The sequence below is a fragment of the Columba livia genome, chromosome 12, assembly GCF_036013475.1.
Source record: "Columba livia isolate bColLiv1 breed racing homer chromosome 12, bColLiv1.pat.W.v2, whole genome shotgun sequence".
In the NCBI taxonomy this organism is placed as follows: Eukaryota; Metazoa; Chordata; class Aves; order Columbiformes; family Columbidae; genus Columba; species Columba livia.
Window position 1 is genome coordinate 2,239,199 of NC_088613.1, and position 15,464 is coordinate 2,254,662.

At 47.3% G+C, this 15,464-nt stretch overlaps 1 protein-coding gene across 7 annotated transcripts in view; it reads left to right on the top strand.

Moving 5' to 3' along the window:
* Positions 1-15,464, top strand: part of DCX (doublecortin) — a 118,069-nt gene that overhangs the window by 34,127 nt on the left and 68,478 nt on the right. For 2 of the 7 annotated variants that reach the window (XM_065077262.1, XM_065077263.1), the window contains exons 1-2: positions 10,494-10,641; positions 11,489-11,879. In XM_065077262.1, coding sequence (XP_064933334.1) covers positions 11,516-11,879 — 364 coding nt within the window. In that variant the 5' untranslated portion in view covers positions 10,494-10,641; positions 11,489-11,515. Of the gene's footprint in view, positions 1-9,498; positions 9,950-10,493; positions 10,642-11,488; positions 11,880-15,464 lie in introns of those variants that run through there. The other 5 variants (XM_021300303.2, XM_021300310.2, XM_013370193.3 and 2 more) reach the window with 5 other exon arrangements.

Sequence of the window (15,464 nt, forward strand, 5' to 3'; positions counted from 1 at the left end):
CAGATGTGCCACCTTCCCCATCACGCAGCTGGTGAGCTGCATCCTTCCCTGTCCCAGCGTGGGCTCACTCCTGCTCTGGGACGCCCCGACCTCACACAACCCTGGTCTGTAACAAATCTGGTGTGTGCAGTGACACACCTGACATCCACAGCCTACTAAATCCTGCAGTGGATTAGAAATAGATTTATAGGAGCTGAGGTTTAGATTTCAGACAGGCACTGCTTATTAATATTAATGTCTCCTAAAATTGCTAGCATTTCAACCAACATAAATTAACATAAACTACTGCTATTCTCTATCCTGGGTGAGCAGCCATCTGATACAGCAATTCCACATCCTAATTAAAAGCATCAGCTTCATCGGTAGTTCAAAGAATGGGACTTCTTGTCTCCTACCCTACTAATCAGCTAGATGTTGTTGTAGTCTTCCCCTTTACTAGGCAGCTCGCTTGTATCCCCTTTAATGACTTCAACGGTTGTTTCATGTAGTCCTTCTGTATGTGTTTGTCCTGATAATTACCACCCTGTGTAGGGATATTTTTCCATTTTTCATCCCTTTTCGAGAAAACTCATGTTGGTGAAGCATGTGCCTGGGTTTGGGGTTTGTTCAAGTGCTGGGAAGGCTGAGCAGGCTTCACAGTGTCAGAGCTAAATTCTCCACTTTAAGTGCAGAAGCACAGGCTGAAGAATAGAGCGGACTGTCTTCTTGAACAGATGTTCCTTATGCGCTCTGTGTAGGCCAGGCTGGTAAGGCATAGTCAGCAAGCAGGCATCTTGAGCTGGGCTCTTTTTCAGTGCAGAGCTGAGCTAATGACAGAAACATGGATGAAAAGCATGTGGGTTGTCTGGATTTGTGCTCTTGCTTCAGTCCTCTGGATTCTGCCAAGTCCCTGGGCACCCTGGTCCTGTGGCTGTGGGCAAGCATTGCTCCTTCCTAAGAGGCAGTAACTCTGCAGGGAACATCAGACCTGCTACCTTGCAGCCTTTGAAAATCCAAATGCTTAAAGCAATACTGAAAATATTCTTCTGCATGTAAACCTTAACTGCCTAATACCCAGAGTTTTTGAAGGAAGAGGGAAATGTGCCTGAACAGCAATTCACAGCATAAAGTAGTCCTCCCAGGGCCAGCCAAGAGGAAATCCTGAGCATGGGCACCTGTAGGAGTTGGCTGTGTGCATGTGGTTTTATGCTGTGTGAATTCAAAGCTGTACTTTGGACAGCGCTGCTTAAAGGAAGCCATTCACATCTAATCTTCAGCAAAGGTTTGGGAGTAAAAAGGGAGACTCTGGCACTGCTAAGTCACTGCAGTCAGTGACCACATGCGTGTGGTGTGAACTTCCTATGTGTTAGCATTGAGAAACTAGTAAGAATTTTATGGGATGAGTTAAAGGCTATCAAAATGGGTTGTTCAGGCAATACCACAGAGGTGTCACTGCTGCAGAGTGGCTGACTAGAGTCTAAAATGCCCAGATGTTCTCTTTAGCCTCTGAGATCCTTCACAAATTTGACTGCAGTGACACAGAACTTCTCTGATCCTCTTGCTGCTTGGCTGAGACAGGAAAGCGGATGCTTTTGGCTGCCCATGCGTGTTTTTGGCTGCTGGCCTGCATGGCTTCAACAGCTGTTAGAAACTCATATTGGGTTGCCATCTGCTGGCACTGCATATAACTGCTTCCTGCTGGGGGTAGCAAAAAGGACGCCTACAAAAGGGGGTCAAGCAAGCCTGATGTGAAAGTGCCTCATAACTTATTTCCTTCAAGTGTTTAAGTCCTTCAACCAGTTGTCTGCACTGGCTTAGCAGAGCTTGCATTAAAGGGAAGAAAGCTGTGCTGTTGTGTAGGGAGCCTGTTCCTAGTGTTTGTTCTGGTTTGAAACGGTTTATTGCTGTCATCACTCAATGGGCCACATGAAACAAAACAATAATTAGCTTCTGCAAAGCCTTCACGTGGCCTGTCTGGAAACAAATAAGTCACATTACAGCTAATATTTCTATGCAATATTGACTAAGCTAAAACTCCATCTCTGGAGCTTGTTTTCACTAGAAATAGCTCAAAAGATAAGTTGTATCGTTTAAGCAAGAGCCATTCTGCCTTTGATGACCCTGTAAGATGAAAACCAGAGTATGTCTGTGTTCCTTTTCCACTTGCAGGATGGTAAATCCCAATATGCAAACTGAAAGGTGTGTATAAATCTATCTGCATCATTGTCAAGCAGCAGTGGTCCAGGCCTGACTATCCATTCTGGATGATTGGAGAGAGACTCAAAGCTCATGGGTTCGGGCGAACTTGCTAAGATTTCAGTTTGCCTTGTTGTTAGGCTCTTGGAAGCGTGTGCTTGGTCTGTTGTGGTGGCTTGACCTTGGCTGGAGGTGGATCTCTGCTCCAGCACTGAGCTCCCTGGCTGCAGCGGCAGCCAGCCCCACCATGGGCTGTACCGTGGCTGAGGGGAACCTCTGCTCCGGTGCCCCTCCTTCTGCACTGACCTTGCTGTCTGCAGAGTTGTTCCTCTCACACTTTCACTCCTGTCCTGCCTTTTGTTCCTCTAGTTTATTCCCTCTTTTTAAACTGTTATCCCACAGGTGCTACCACCATCACTGATGGGCTCAGCTTTGGCTAGCAGCAGCTCTGTCCTGGGGCCAGCTGGCGTTTGCTCTGTTGGACATGGGGAAAGCTTCTGGCAGCTTCTCACAGAAGGCACCTCTGCACCACCATCTGCTACCAAGACCTGGCCACACAAGCCAAATACATTTATGGTGAAACTTGTAGGAAGAGTAACCAGGAGATAGGAGTCGGATTGTGAAGACAATCTTGAAGGACAAGGCTATCAGTTCATTTGAACTAAATCCATTATCATTATATACTAAATGTATCTCTTTTCTCAGCTTCTTGCTGCCATGCCAAGGGGGTGGGAGGAGAGGTGACTTCTTTCTTTCTTGCCCTAGCAGTTCATCAAAAAGATGGCCTAGCTGTTGTACCTGCAGGTCCTGCCTTGGGATCCCATGGCCCACTGCCCCTAGAGCATGCTGACAGCTTGTTGTCCCCGTGTCCTTCCTCTGCTTTCTAGGGACCCAACAGCACAGTCATGAGCAGAAGTCACTCAGAACAGATCAGCACCTCCACAGGCTTTCCTCTCCTGATGCTCAGTTTTACCACAGGGTGGCATCGTTGGTGTCTTACAGACACCTATGGCACAAAGGTGGCAGACGGCATGAATGGATTGCAGGGATCCTCAGTGCGATTGCTGGCCAGCACCCCAGCTCCATGGGCACTCTGCAGCTCTGTGCTGCTTTGCAGGGTGCAGTGGAGGTGCCCTTTGTGCACTGAACTTGTGCATCATCTGTGCCTCACAAATATCCCCTGTCGCATCTGTCAACCTCGGAGGGAGCCGGCTGGTGTTACTGCACCTGAGAGTGGTGTGTGTGCATGTGAACTGTGATTAGCCACGCAGGATGTACACGATGTCTCTCTGCAGGTCTTCCTTTCACACATCTATGGAAGAGACAAGGAAAGAGGACTAAAATAGATATCCCAAAGTGAAGTGAGGGAAGAGTGCCATAAAGAAGAGAATGCGAGGATCTCTGGCATGGCTAGCCTGGAGATGACTGGGCTTGTGTGGGCTAAAAGTGAGATGACTGCTGCCTTTCATAATTCTCCTTCAGGGTTATATCTACAGATTTAGCCCACAAACTGGAGGTTTGAGCTAGTCAGCAGTGCTGAGGGCTGGATTGTTGCAGGGTGACCACAATGAAAGAAGTCATGACTGTGTCCCGGAGACATGCAAAGGCAATTCACATTGTGGTGTGGACCTTGAATTATTCTGAAGTGCTATTTGAGCAGAGTGCTCCATGTGTGTTCAGGGTTAATAACTGTAAGGATCAAACTGAAAATATTTGTTGGGTTGCCTAGTGAGTGGAAGTCACCTAATCCAACAAGCAGTTTGGATTTCTAATTGGAAACAGAATAAAACTTTAGCTCAGAGCAGTAAAGCACTTCATGGGTACAAAGAACAAAACAATGTCCTGTTATTATAGTATTTATGGCTGTACCCTGTTTCTCTAGTGGGGTTGCAGTGAGCTGATCTGCCTTTCTCTGGTGGCTAGAATAAAGCGGGAGATGGACAAAACTAGTGGCTGTAGCAATTATATAATAATATGCCGTTATCCCATGGTATAAAGGTGGGATGGTGACATTCTGCCAGGACTTAACGATGTACACAGAGCTCTGGGGGCTGAAGCCCATTGCTGCAGGAGGGCCCTTGCCTTTGTAGTTTAGCTGACGCTAATGGGGGAGAGGACTGTGGTTATAGTCCACGGGGTGCTGTCTTTTTCTGTTCTCTGTGAATTTTTAGGATAAAACAGTTTTGAACCATCCCCTGCAAACAATAAAATACCAGTACCAAAGCACTCTTTCCCCGCTCTGCTCTCCTCCTTCCTGGAGAGCATCAAAACCTTTGAGCCGCCTCTCTCTCTCAGCTGTTTCTGCTGGTAGAAGGAGGTGAGCAAGCTGAACGACAATTACTCCTACTATGTAGCTGACAGCTCAAAGCTTCTACATTACAGCTGAGCTCAGCCAGAATCTACACTTTAGATACTGATTACTCATCTCCTGCCAAGAGTCAGGTTTCCGTAGAGCCGTACAGCTCCCCTGGGAGTTTTCCAGCACCCGGGCTCTGCTGCCAGAGGCCAGATGTGTTGGCACAAGCACAGGCTGTGCCAGCGTGACCCTTCTGCCACTTCCAAAGACAGCGTGGGCCTGAATCAGGATTATCCACAGCAACATGTTGGGGTGCATTGACCTGACAAATGCTTGTAATATTAAAATGCAAAAGGAGGCTTAGACTGTGAGAACTCCAGGTTGGTGTAATTTGCTGCCTTATGACCTCTAGTCTTTGTTCTATGTCATGCTGGATATCAGTTCAAAAGCTCTTAATGTCTCCTAAGGCCACTGAAGGTATCTTTTTGTCTTTTGTTTGAAGTGTTAGTTTTGTAGCTCACATGCATTCACTATTTGAAAACGAGAAGGTGTTTGCCTAGGACACTTATATGGCCAATTCTGCAGCCTCTATTGGGCTTGGTCTGGGAAGACTGAGTGTACTGAGTGGGAAGTCTCTTGTGGAAAACGACTCAAATTACAACAATAGGCCATTTTTGGAGTTTATAAGATGGGCTGTTTGGATATCTTCCCCAGTGACTTCACTGTCACTGCCTTCAGAGTGACAGACAGGATCTATGTTTGAAAGGAAACATCTTGCATTTTCAACTTGAATGTGACATGATTCCCCCATGATGGCTTTGATGGGCTTTTCCTTTCCTTCATTTAATATTCCATCAGGGAAGTCTTTCAAACCAATGTTACATTCAGCAGGCATTTTGAGAGAGGCTGGCAATCATGTATTCAGGTAGAATTACTGTATAAAACGAAATTATCAAGAAACTATTAATTTCTTCGTCTTGAGTGTCCTAACTACTGTGATGCAGCCCATGGACAGCCTCAGAGAAAGGAGAAATCTGGATTTCTTGTGGTTTCATTTGTCATGACCTTGGCTGGGACTTGCAGACCATATATCATGCATAATTTGGTCAGCAAAAATGTGCTGACAACCTCTGTGAGGTTCTGCGTGTCCCCCACGGTACTGGCAATGCACATGGCAGACGTTTCCATGGCTTTCTGCAGGCTTTGCAAATTGCTGCTAAGGGAAAACGCTGCCACTGAGCTGCCACCAGAATCTGGCTGGTGGAACTCACTGGGGCTGCCAGGATTCACCCAAGACCTCCTGGGGTGTGTGTTGGGGTGAGGGAGCTTCGTTTTTACTGCTGTCAGGGAATTTGTTTTCAGTTGGGAATGATTTATTGATTGTGGTGGTTTGCTTGTAGTAGGGAGGGGATGGAGCCAGAAGCAGTCTAGTGCAAAAGGTATTTTTCATTTGGATGACTGGTGTGTGTGTGTGTATTAGTGTTAATGTTTTCTTGTATCTGGATGCCTTGAGTGAATTCATTGAATAACTCATTATGAGCTGTGTTGTTTCCAGATACTTACAAAGGGCTTATTAGCAGAGAAAATGGCCTTTCCATTTGCAGCCTGCTTCCTGTTGGTCCCTCGGAGGACGCAAAGGCCTCTTTCTCCCAGATTTCAGCAGGAGCTTGTCTGAAACCAAAGTCATCTGCTGGGGTAGAGGGGTAGAGGGCATCTGCCAAGGGTGTGGGACCACAGCACAAATGCACTAAGGCAGCGCAGCCTCTGGGGTCTGGAGGAGTGACAGGTCTCGCCCAAGAGATACTGGTGCTGTGGAGCACCGGTAGGGACCCTCACACGGGCTGCTTGCTGGAGGTGGCCTTGGAACACAGCTTCTGCTTCCACCCCCTCCTCCTTCCCACACTGAAAAATTGTCCCTGCTCCTCCCTGGGGTTTCCAGGGCTTTAGGCTGTAGAAAGGTCCAGCTCTCTGTCTTCAAGGTCTGAACAGCCTCTGCACACGTGTACGAGGCTTGAAGTGGTGAAGCTGTGCTATGGAGGTGTCCTCCACCCTTCCCTCCCCAGCAGCTGAGCTGACTTTGGCTCACTAGCATTGGTATTTAAAAGACTTTCAGATGTGTGTGGTCCCTGTAAAAATAAATCTCCAGAGGAAACAAATGCTATATGGTGAAAGTCTGCCAAGTCCCCATTGCTTATTAGCTCATAGTGTTATGTAGGAGAGACTTAACTCTATAGTCTGATATAGGATAACTCTTCGATGAACAGTTCTTCTGAAGATTCAGGTTTAAAGCCTGTTGCTCTGTAGGGTCAAGACTGAGCCATTGGTTTTATGGGCTTTCAGTTCTGAGCACCTTGACACACTTCGCAGAGCTCTGAAATAGTAGTTTGTCATTTCAGAGGGTTTTGGCAGGTAAGTTCACATCAAGCAAAGCTCTGAAAGCAGTGATCAGGGATAATATTTTCAAAGCAGTCCAGAAGAACAGGGTTTAAAATAAGAACTATAACTAAGCATATGCATCTAAACAGACTGACTTGAAAATGTTGATCCAAGAGTTCCTTCAAAAGCAGTGATCGCTTGTTTTAAATTTTTCCAGAATTCACATCTGTGGTGCAGCCAAACCTTGGCTACTTATCACCCCGACTTACATCCTGACGAGAGAATATGCTGTGCTATCAGATGTAATTTTTTATACAAGTTGGGATGATGTATAACAAAGCAACCAGGCATTGACATGGAGAGTACTTAAGATGGCAACTCTAATGATGCTGCAAACTGGATTTTCTACGTCTATGTGAAGCAGTTAGCACAAAGTAGTCACAAGATCCCTTTTAACTGAAGTCTAACCCTTTCCAGGGTATCACAGTTGCTCGGCAATGTCAACAAACATGTATTCATACAGATTTAGTTACACAGACAAAAGTCTAAATGTTAGCTTCCTGGAGGAAAGATGATTCACCTGATTTAAAGCAGATAATTTAATCTGAAGAGCTAAATTTATCTTTTCTTGATGAAATTGATGGGAAGAGTTTTCTTTCCAATTCTCAATCACTCATGTTGCCTAAAACGCTTTAGATTACGGTGTCTCGGGGGGTGAGTCTCTTCTGATGTCAATAGGTTTTGACTAGCTTTAACTCCTTAAGGCCAGTGAAGTTCTTGTGCCTGAGCCACAGAAGTGAAGTCAGGAGCAGGCGCTCACATTCAGCAAGAAAGAGCTCTTTATTTCTGTGCCTTATTGCACAGCCCAGGCAGTGTCTGCGGTAGAAGGTGATCCTGTTCGCATTTGAAGAGAAGCAAATATGGTGCAATTCCCTGGAGAACATGGGAAATCAATCTGGCTCCAGCGCTCTTCATGTCTGATGCTCTGGCTGCTGAGATCCTTGTCTTGTGGCAGGATTTAAGGATGACAACTGTACTAAGGGTGATTTGGGCACCTTTTAGGAATAGCTTGAGGTTTTACCCAAGATGAACATTACCATCACTGGCTATAGAAACCTTATCCTTCAGTCAGGAACAAATATCAGGTCTCTTGTTGGAGTAATTCTGCTTTTAAAAGGAAGTGTCCATGCTCTGAAAAGCTGCTCGCAGTGTCCTCAGCAGATGCGTTAATATAGACACGCTTCATCTTCTCACCAGCAGGTATGGTCTCAGATGTGGAAAGAAGTCAAAAGCCACCTGTTTATGCTGTTTGAGACCCCTTGCCATCCTCAGAACTCCATACAAGTCAAACCCGGGAGATGAATAAGTTATTGTACAATTCTAGTGACTACATGGGTTTACATCATCCTGCCAGGTTACCGTGGGGTAGTGTCCAGGTCCTTTGACATCATCCCAAACAGTCTGCCTCTTCTCTATCAAAGCTCTGTGCACCACTAAAGACTCAACTTGGTTTCTTTTTCTCTTTCTTGCTGTTACTGTACTTAACAGATGCATAATTTTTTGTATCTTTGGCGCATTTTTAAGTATGAATAAATTTACAGCAGTATTGTGGTATGGGGAAGAATTGTTAATCCTGGACAGGTTAAGCACAGGGTGGTGAATGGCCAGGTATTACTGAATTTGGAATGGGATCTAATGGGAAGGAGAAGAAGTCCTACCTACCTTTTGCATCTGCATCCAGAGACCTACCCTCGATTGCTAATTGCCAAGGAGGGAGAGCAGCTCTGTGGTCTCATCTCTAGTGATTCCGCCAAGCACATAAGGGACCAGTGAGCAGTTTTAGTGGAGGATGCACAGGAGCCTTTGAGTAAAAGGACAGTTTTAGTGAATAAGAAACTTTACAAATGTCATGTGTGAAAGTTGCTGGCAAACAAAGACAAGCTCAGTGGGTTTGTGTTAGTGCTGCCTGGGCTATTATGTACAAGGCAGACAAAGCTGGAATAAATACTAACTTTTTCTGTGTAAATGTGATACTGCGGTGGTGTGCCAAAATGACCAAATCTGATGTTTTCATTCAAAACAGACAGTGTTGTTAGGAAAGATTTCCTTCTACAGATGGAAAGACCCTCGCGCTTCCAAATCTTGTTCTTTTCTAAAAGAAGGTTGGGACCGGCACCGGTGGGGTTAGGAGCAGGGTTAGTGGTGCTGCTCTTCTAACTGCAGGGTGGATATCTCCAGCCACAGAGCAGGTGAAAGATTTTGCTGTCAAAATGAAAGACCCCAGTCCGATTCTGTAATAGTTGAGTCCTCATGCAGTGGAATCAGAAAATAAACTTCTAGTTTGGGATATGAGCCAGCTTGGATCTGTTGGGTTAAGCTTGCATTGCATGACTCCATCCTGAACCCTTTGGGGATTTGAATGAACTGGGATTCAGAGCTCTGGCTTTGGCTTGTGTCCAGTGTTAATGCAGAAAAACTATTCAGGGGTACCGCATGCAGAACCACCAAGCGAATTCTCCCTTCCTGCTTGCCAGTGTAAACCATGAATGCCGTGTAAAACCAGTACAGGAGCAGGGCTGTGCCCAGTTCCACTGCTCAGCTCTTTTCTTAGTTGCTTTCCTATTGCACAGGAGTCTTGTGCCAGCATTGTAGCTCACTGCAGGACTGCAGCCGTGACCTCCCTGTACTAGTAATCCTATAATATTGGTGCATCAGTCAGATTATGCCTTTTTTTTTTGATTGGGGACAGACGCATTCTCAGTGCAGCTAGAACCAAGGGGAAATTTGCATCCTTCAGAGCATCACCTCAAAATTTGCCCCTTTAAACTTTTTCTTTACCTATCTGTTAACATATCCAGAGCTGGAATGACACACTTCTTTTTTTTCCTTCTCAAATACAGAGAAGACTACAAGCAGATGCCTGATGACGAGAGTAAAAACCACTGAGGCAAAGTTACCGTGGAGGGATCGAACAAGGCACTAGGACCTAGGAGGCGTCTCATCCACCCTGGCAGGAATTTCTTGCTTGGAGCTCAGACAACAAAGGCAGAGTGAGCCTGGTTTTCTTTCTCTCAGCATCTCCACCCTGCGCACTGAAAACCGGTGAGTAGAGCTTTTTTGAGTGACTTGCATGCAGAAAAGTAACAGATGTCAGATAGAAAGGAGGAATCTTTCTCTTAGTACCTTACAGCATCTGCAGTTCATTTTAAAATCAAAACCCTCTGCATCCTCTGCTTCACTCCCGAAGTTGCGGGGATGTTTCATTGTTCACTGCATGACACCAGACTGAATACACCCCAACTGGCACCGTGGGGAAAATGTTCACAACTTGGGGTGTTCCTGTGCACGTTGCCTGCATTGTCACCTGCTTTATTGCAGACTGGGGACGATGATTTTTCTTGGCACAGGTCACGTTGACATTGTAAAACACAGGCAAGGAGCTTCGTTCTGGCAGATGTAAGGAGCGTGGGGGGGAGATAGCAACAGCTTTTCCTAGATTTATACCTGACTGCCAAGTGCTGGTGTAAATCCCCTTTCTGCCCTGTTTTAACATGCAAGCAACGTAACATGAGTTGCATGTTCCTGGTTGTGCTGGGCGAGCGGAAGGGTTTTTCTGTTGCAGGCTTGGGGGTTCCTCCTCCTTTTGTGTTAGGGTTTGGTGCGGGAGGAAGGTTATTCTTGAGCATAAACTAGACACACGCAGAGATTCCCGCTTGCTGGGTGTCAGCTCCGGTCTCAGCTTTTCTGTGCTAGTCCCTGGCGCTGGGAGCCCCCCGTGCTCAGAACAATGAAAGGTGAGGAGCAGGGGCGGCGTGTCCCTTGGGCAGGGGCACTTCCAGCAATTAAATCACTTAAGGCTGGAAGCGGGGTGGAAATAGCCCCTTTATTTTCTCCTCCTCATTAAACGGCAGCAGAAATGCAATTCAGAGGAGACTCGGGCTGAAAAGATCTTATCGGAGCCTCGTTTCAATGACAGATTTTTTTTTCTTTGCAGTCATTTCTTCTTAGAGATGGAGGCTGGTCCTGGGAATTGATTGATGGGCTAGGAGGGGGCTGCGGATAGGGGGAAGGGTGGGCTGGATCTCATTGCTAACCCTTATTGAACAGGCTGTCACAAAGAAACTGCTTATTCCCCTGTGACCATTCTTTCATAAATGCCAGTTTATTCTAATGTTAAACATTCAGATGCTCTGGTTGCTTCCGTGATTCGGCAGATTGAAGGGCTGACTTACTGGGATCTCCTTGTTTTCTGTTACCAAAGGAGACCTCACAAGGCTCAGAGGTTTAATTCATTGCCAACTGGTGTTTGGACGAGTTTTTGGGGGCTGAGTTGTGATTGCAATGTATTCCTTTGGCCTCAAATCCCAATTTACTGCACTTTGAAAACTCCCAGGTGCAGGAGCAGACAGCTCTCTAGAAACATGTTCCCTGCCCCCAGTGGTTGGATCCTTTTCAAAATGCGAGGACCCCTCCTACCCTCAGTCCCCCAAATCGATAGAAATGTGGGTCAGAGGAGGGGGAGCTTCCCAAATACATCTGTCCTGCTCCACATACAGCTCTCGTATTAGTGTCATTTTTCTCTCTGGGTTGTAGCTCTGCTCTAACCTGCACTCCTTCTCTCCCCATCTCCCTCCTGCTCAGCTTCAGATCTTTAGGGTTCACCAAACTATGGAACTTGATTTTGGACACTTTGACGAAAGAGACAAGGCGTCCAGAAACATGCGAGGCTCACGTATGAACGGGCTGCCCAGCCCCACTCACAGTGCTCACTGTAGCTTCTACAGAACCAGGACCTTACAGGCACTGAGTAATGAAAAGAAAGCCAAGAAGGTGCGTTTCTATCGCAACGGGGACCGCTACTTCAAGGGGATTGTATACGCCGTGTCCTCTGACCGCTTCCGAAGTTTTGATGCTCTCCTGGCTGACCTGACCCGATCCCTGTCTGACAACATTAATCTGCCTCAGGGAGTCCGTTACATTTACACCATCGATGGGTCGCGGAAGATTGGGAGCATGGATGAGCTGGAGGAAGGTAATTAGCATCGCTGTCTGGTGCAGTGAGGAGGCGGGGTGGGAGGGGGCTGCACCACTCGGCTCTGCCGTTAAGGTCACATTTCCCCGGGCGGTGTTTCTGCCCCTCTGTGCTGAACCTCCTGTTCGCCTTCCCCACCAGAGCGGTGCGGGAGAGGGTGGCGGCGCAGGGGCTGACACCCCGGGCTGGCCCCAGCACACTCGCTCGGGTGCAGATGTGGAGCCAGAGGGGTGTGTCTTACCCTTGGCTCAACATGGCTGTGTCCATCGCTCGGGGGGTTGTCTGGGGGTGTCCCCACGTTTGTCCGGGCTGGGAGGGTTCCCCGGTGGGTGCAGGGGGTGGCTGAGGATGGATGTGGGTTTCCCATTGGGGTGGATTGGTATGAATGTAAAAGTGAGGCGTGATGGGGGGCTCGTGCAGTGTGTGTGTAATAGGGGTGGGAGAGCTTTATGCATTCTGTAAATGGGGGTGTTTTGATGGGTGCACAGGGGTGTGGTCGGGGCTGTGTGTGTGTGTGGAGTGGGGTGCTGGGGTGCAAGCAGTGTGGGTATGGGGGGGCAGGGTGTTAGGGGTTCTTAAGGTGGGTAGTGCGTGGAGGGGTGTGTTGGGAGTTCACAGTGTGTTTAGACGGGGCAGTTAACGAATGCCGTGTGTGTGTGGAGAAGGGTGTTTTGGGTGGGTTGCCCTTGGTGAAATTTAGGGTTTTATTCCTTTCCGGGGGAAGGTGTGACAAGGTGTTGGGATTCCTTGAGGGGGTTCACGCACAGGGCATGTGCTGGGATTTGTGCTCAGGGGTGTGTGGAGGGGTATTGGGCTGTGTGTGCAAAGGGGGGTTCTTGCATAGTGATGTGTGTGGAGGGGGCGTTGGGAGTTCACATGCTGTGTCTGAATATGGTTCATGCAGGGTCTGTATGGAAGGGTGGTGTATTGAGGTGTTCACATCGGCTGTGTGTGTAAGGGGGTGTATTTAGGGAGTGTTTCTGCAGGAGCTGTGTGCTGGGGCGGGTTGCTGCGGTAGGTCTGTGGGGCAGCGTGGGCAGGCATCCCCTGCGTGCCAGCTCTGAGTTTATCCCTGTGGCCAGAGGGTGTTGATGTGCCTGTTCCGCTGGGCAGCACTGGGACTGTGGGATGAAGGACGAGTCAAAAAGCAGTCCTGTGCCTGAAGGGGGTGACGTGGGGCAGGCTTGCTCCTGTGGGGCTGAGCTGCCCCTGTGCCGCAGGCTGCCCCGGGCTGCTGCCTTTCCCAGGGAGTGTCAGCAGGGCCCCAGCATGAAACTGCTGCACGGCCAGTCCTGCCTCCTTGCCCATGGCAACCTCTGCTGGGGGTGCAGGCACAGTGGGCTGCACAGAGGACACCCACAGCCACCCCGCTTTTCTCTGCCCTGAGCAATCCAGATATTCCACTCTTTGTTTGGACTGGTATATCCCAATTACTCACTTGCAGGAGGGGAGTTGCTCTTCCCCGTTCCTTGATGTTTTCCTGCAAGCAGATGCCCTGGCTGGTTTGGTGACTACAGAAATATCCACAAGGCTTCTGCCTTTAATAAAAGACAATGGATGTGAGTGTGTGAGCCACTGAACTGCAGGGGCAGCCTCAGCAGCGACTCATTGTGTGACCTTGACTAAAGCATCTCTCCCTAGAATTCCTTATCTGTCAAGTGGGCTGCTCATCTCCCCAAAATACTTTGTGGGGACAAGCACCCAGAATAAACACTGGTTTCCACAGAGGAGTTTTACGGGGAGGAAATTGCTGCCTTTCAGAGAGGTGATGCCGTCCTGGTGGAATTATTCTCAGCCCAGTTTCAGCTGTCAAATGGAGGTGTGGCCTCCCTTAATTTTAGAGATTCTGCCATGTTTCATTCTGATCTCTTAATATGGCCACAGCCTATGTCTAATGGCTGTGGAAAATACCATCTGAGCAGAGTGAAAACTAAGAAATCCAGTATTTGAAAATGCAGAAGTAGATCTGCATGCTGTCACCAACAGTTTAATGATAACAGTATTCCCGTCTTTCTATGGATGACCTATGCACCTGTTGTATAAAAAGCAATAGGTGTTACTTTTGATTTATAATACCATGGTTGTAACCAGCCTTGTGGTAAACTGTGCTATTAGCTTGGGTGTTTGTGTAACTGTGTACCAGGTACACGCATGGAAAAACAGAACTTCAGAGTAGTTGGTCTGTGACATACAAGAACAGTATGTACACAAGCAGTATATGTTAGCCATATAGATTAGCTTTCTGATGGGAGACCGAGGGTGACTAAACCAGTTCTAGTTGCTATAACATGACTAATTTATTATTGTAATTTCCAACAAACAAGTAGAACCTAGGAAAAGTCATCAGAGAGGCTCATCTCAGTAGTTTGATTGCAAAAGCTGTTGAATTACTGATAATGTTTCACATCATGTTCTAAGTACCTGGTTAATCCTGTGTGATTTAAAAACGTGCTTATGTGGTGTAGTCGGAATGTATTTCTGGAGGGGAAAGAATGATATTGCACAAAACCAATATCCTTCAGGCAGTCATTTCAAGTGAAAAAACCCCACTTGGTGTGCTGCTAATTAAAGGGGAAATAACCTTTTTGGTCTTCAGACCCAGCCTTGGTAATCTCTTCTTCCCTGGCATTCAGGGTTGTTCTCAGAAGGTTCTGCCAGCATCTCCCACTTGTGTACTCTCTTGGCTGAGTCAGGAGTGGATACTGGGCCCAAGTGCTACTTTCTGTCATGGTTGCTTTAGTCAATAAGTGAATCTTTTGGAAAAGAGCACCAGGTGATCTTTATTCCCCTTCATATTATAATTGGTTCTAGTGACCAAGGCTTTGGGAAGGCAATAGATGAAGCTGCCTTTATATAGATTCTTGGTGAGCCACTGTCGTAACAGTTAACTCTGTGCTTTGTGCTGTGAGAACTTGATTATGAAAGATACTAAAAAAAATAATGTGGCATCTTATTCCAGCATTGCTCAAGCTGATAGAGTAACTCACGTTGTCATCCAAGTTTCTACTGAAATCTAGTTACCTTTGACATCTGGGCAGGGTGGCTTGTTCCTTGGTGCATTTTGAGCCTCTGTGCTCCTGCAGGCTCGTGATGAGATGACGAGGTCTCCGTGCCCCGGCTCTGATTGCTCTTTTTCTCTGAATGGAGGGCTGGATGAAGGTGGAAACTGATGTTATGCGTTGACATCAACAGCAGAGAGGGCTTAAGAAATGCTGTTCTTGGCCATATGTTCCACACTCAGGTTGCAACTTGCTGCGTCCATTGTCCCAGAAACGAGCCATTTGTGGGATGAAAATTTGAGGGGTTTTTTTGGCCACTCTGTAATTTTCCTGCTCCCTCATGTGGCCCCACTACTATTTCTTGATGTAATGAAAGGGACAGTGAGGTGTGACTTGAGAGTGATGGAAAGGCTCAGGGCAGCAGGTTAATGCCAGTACTGGTGGAGATGGTGGTTTCTTTCCTGGGGAGGGACTGACACTTCCCCAGAAGCCAAATTCCTCACTTGTACAGATTAGACATTTGTCACCGTGTATTTACAGGTGCTGGCTAAATGGGGCATCCTACTGTGCAAGGCACTATGTACGT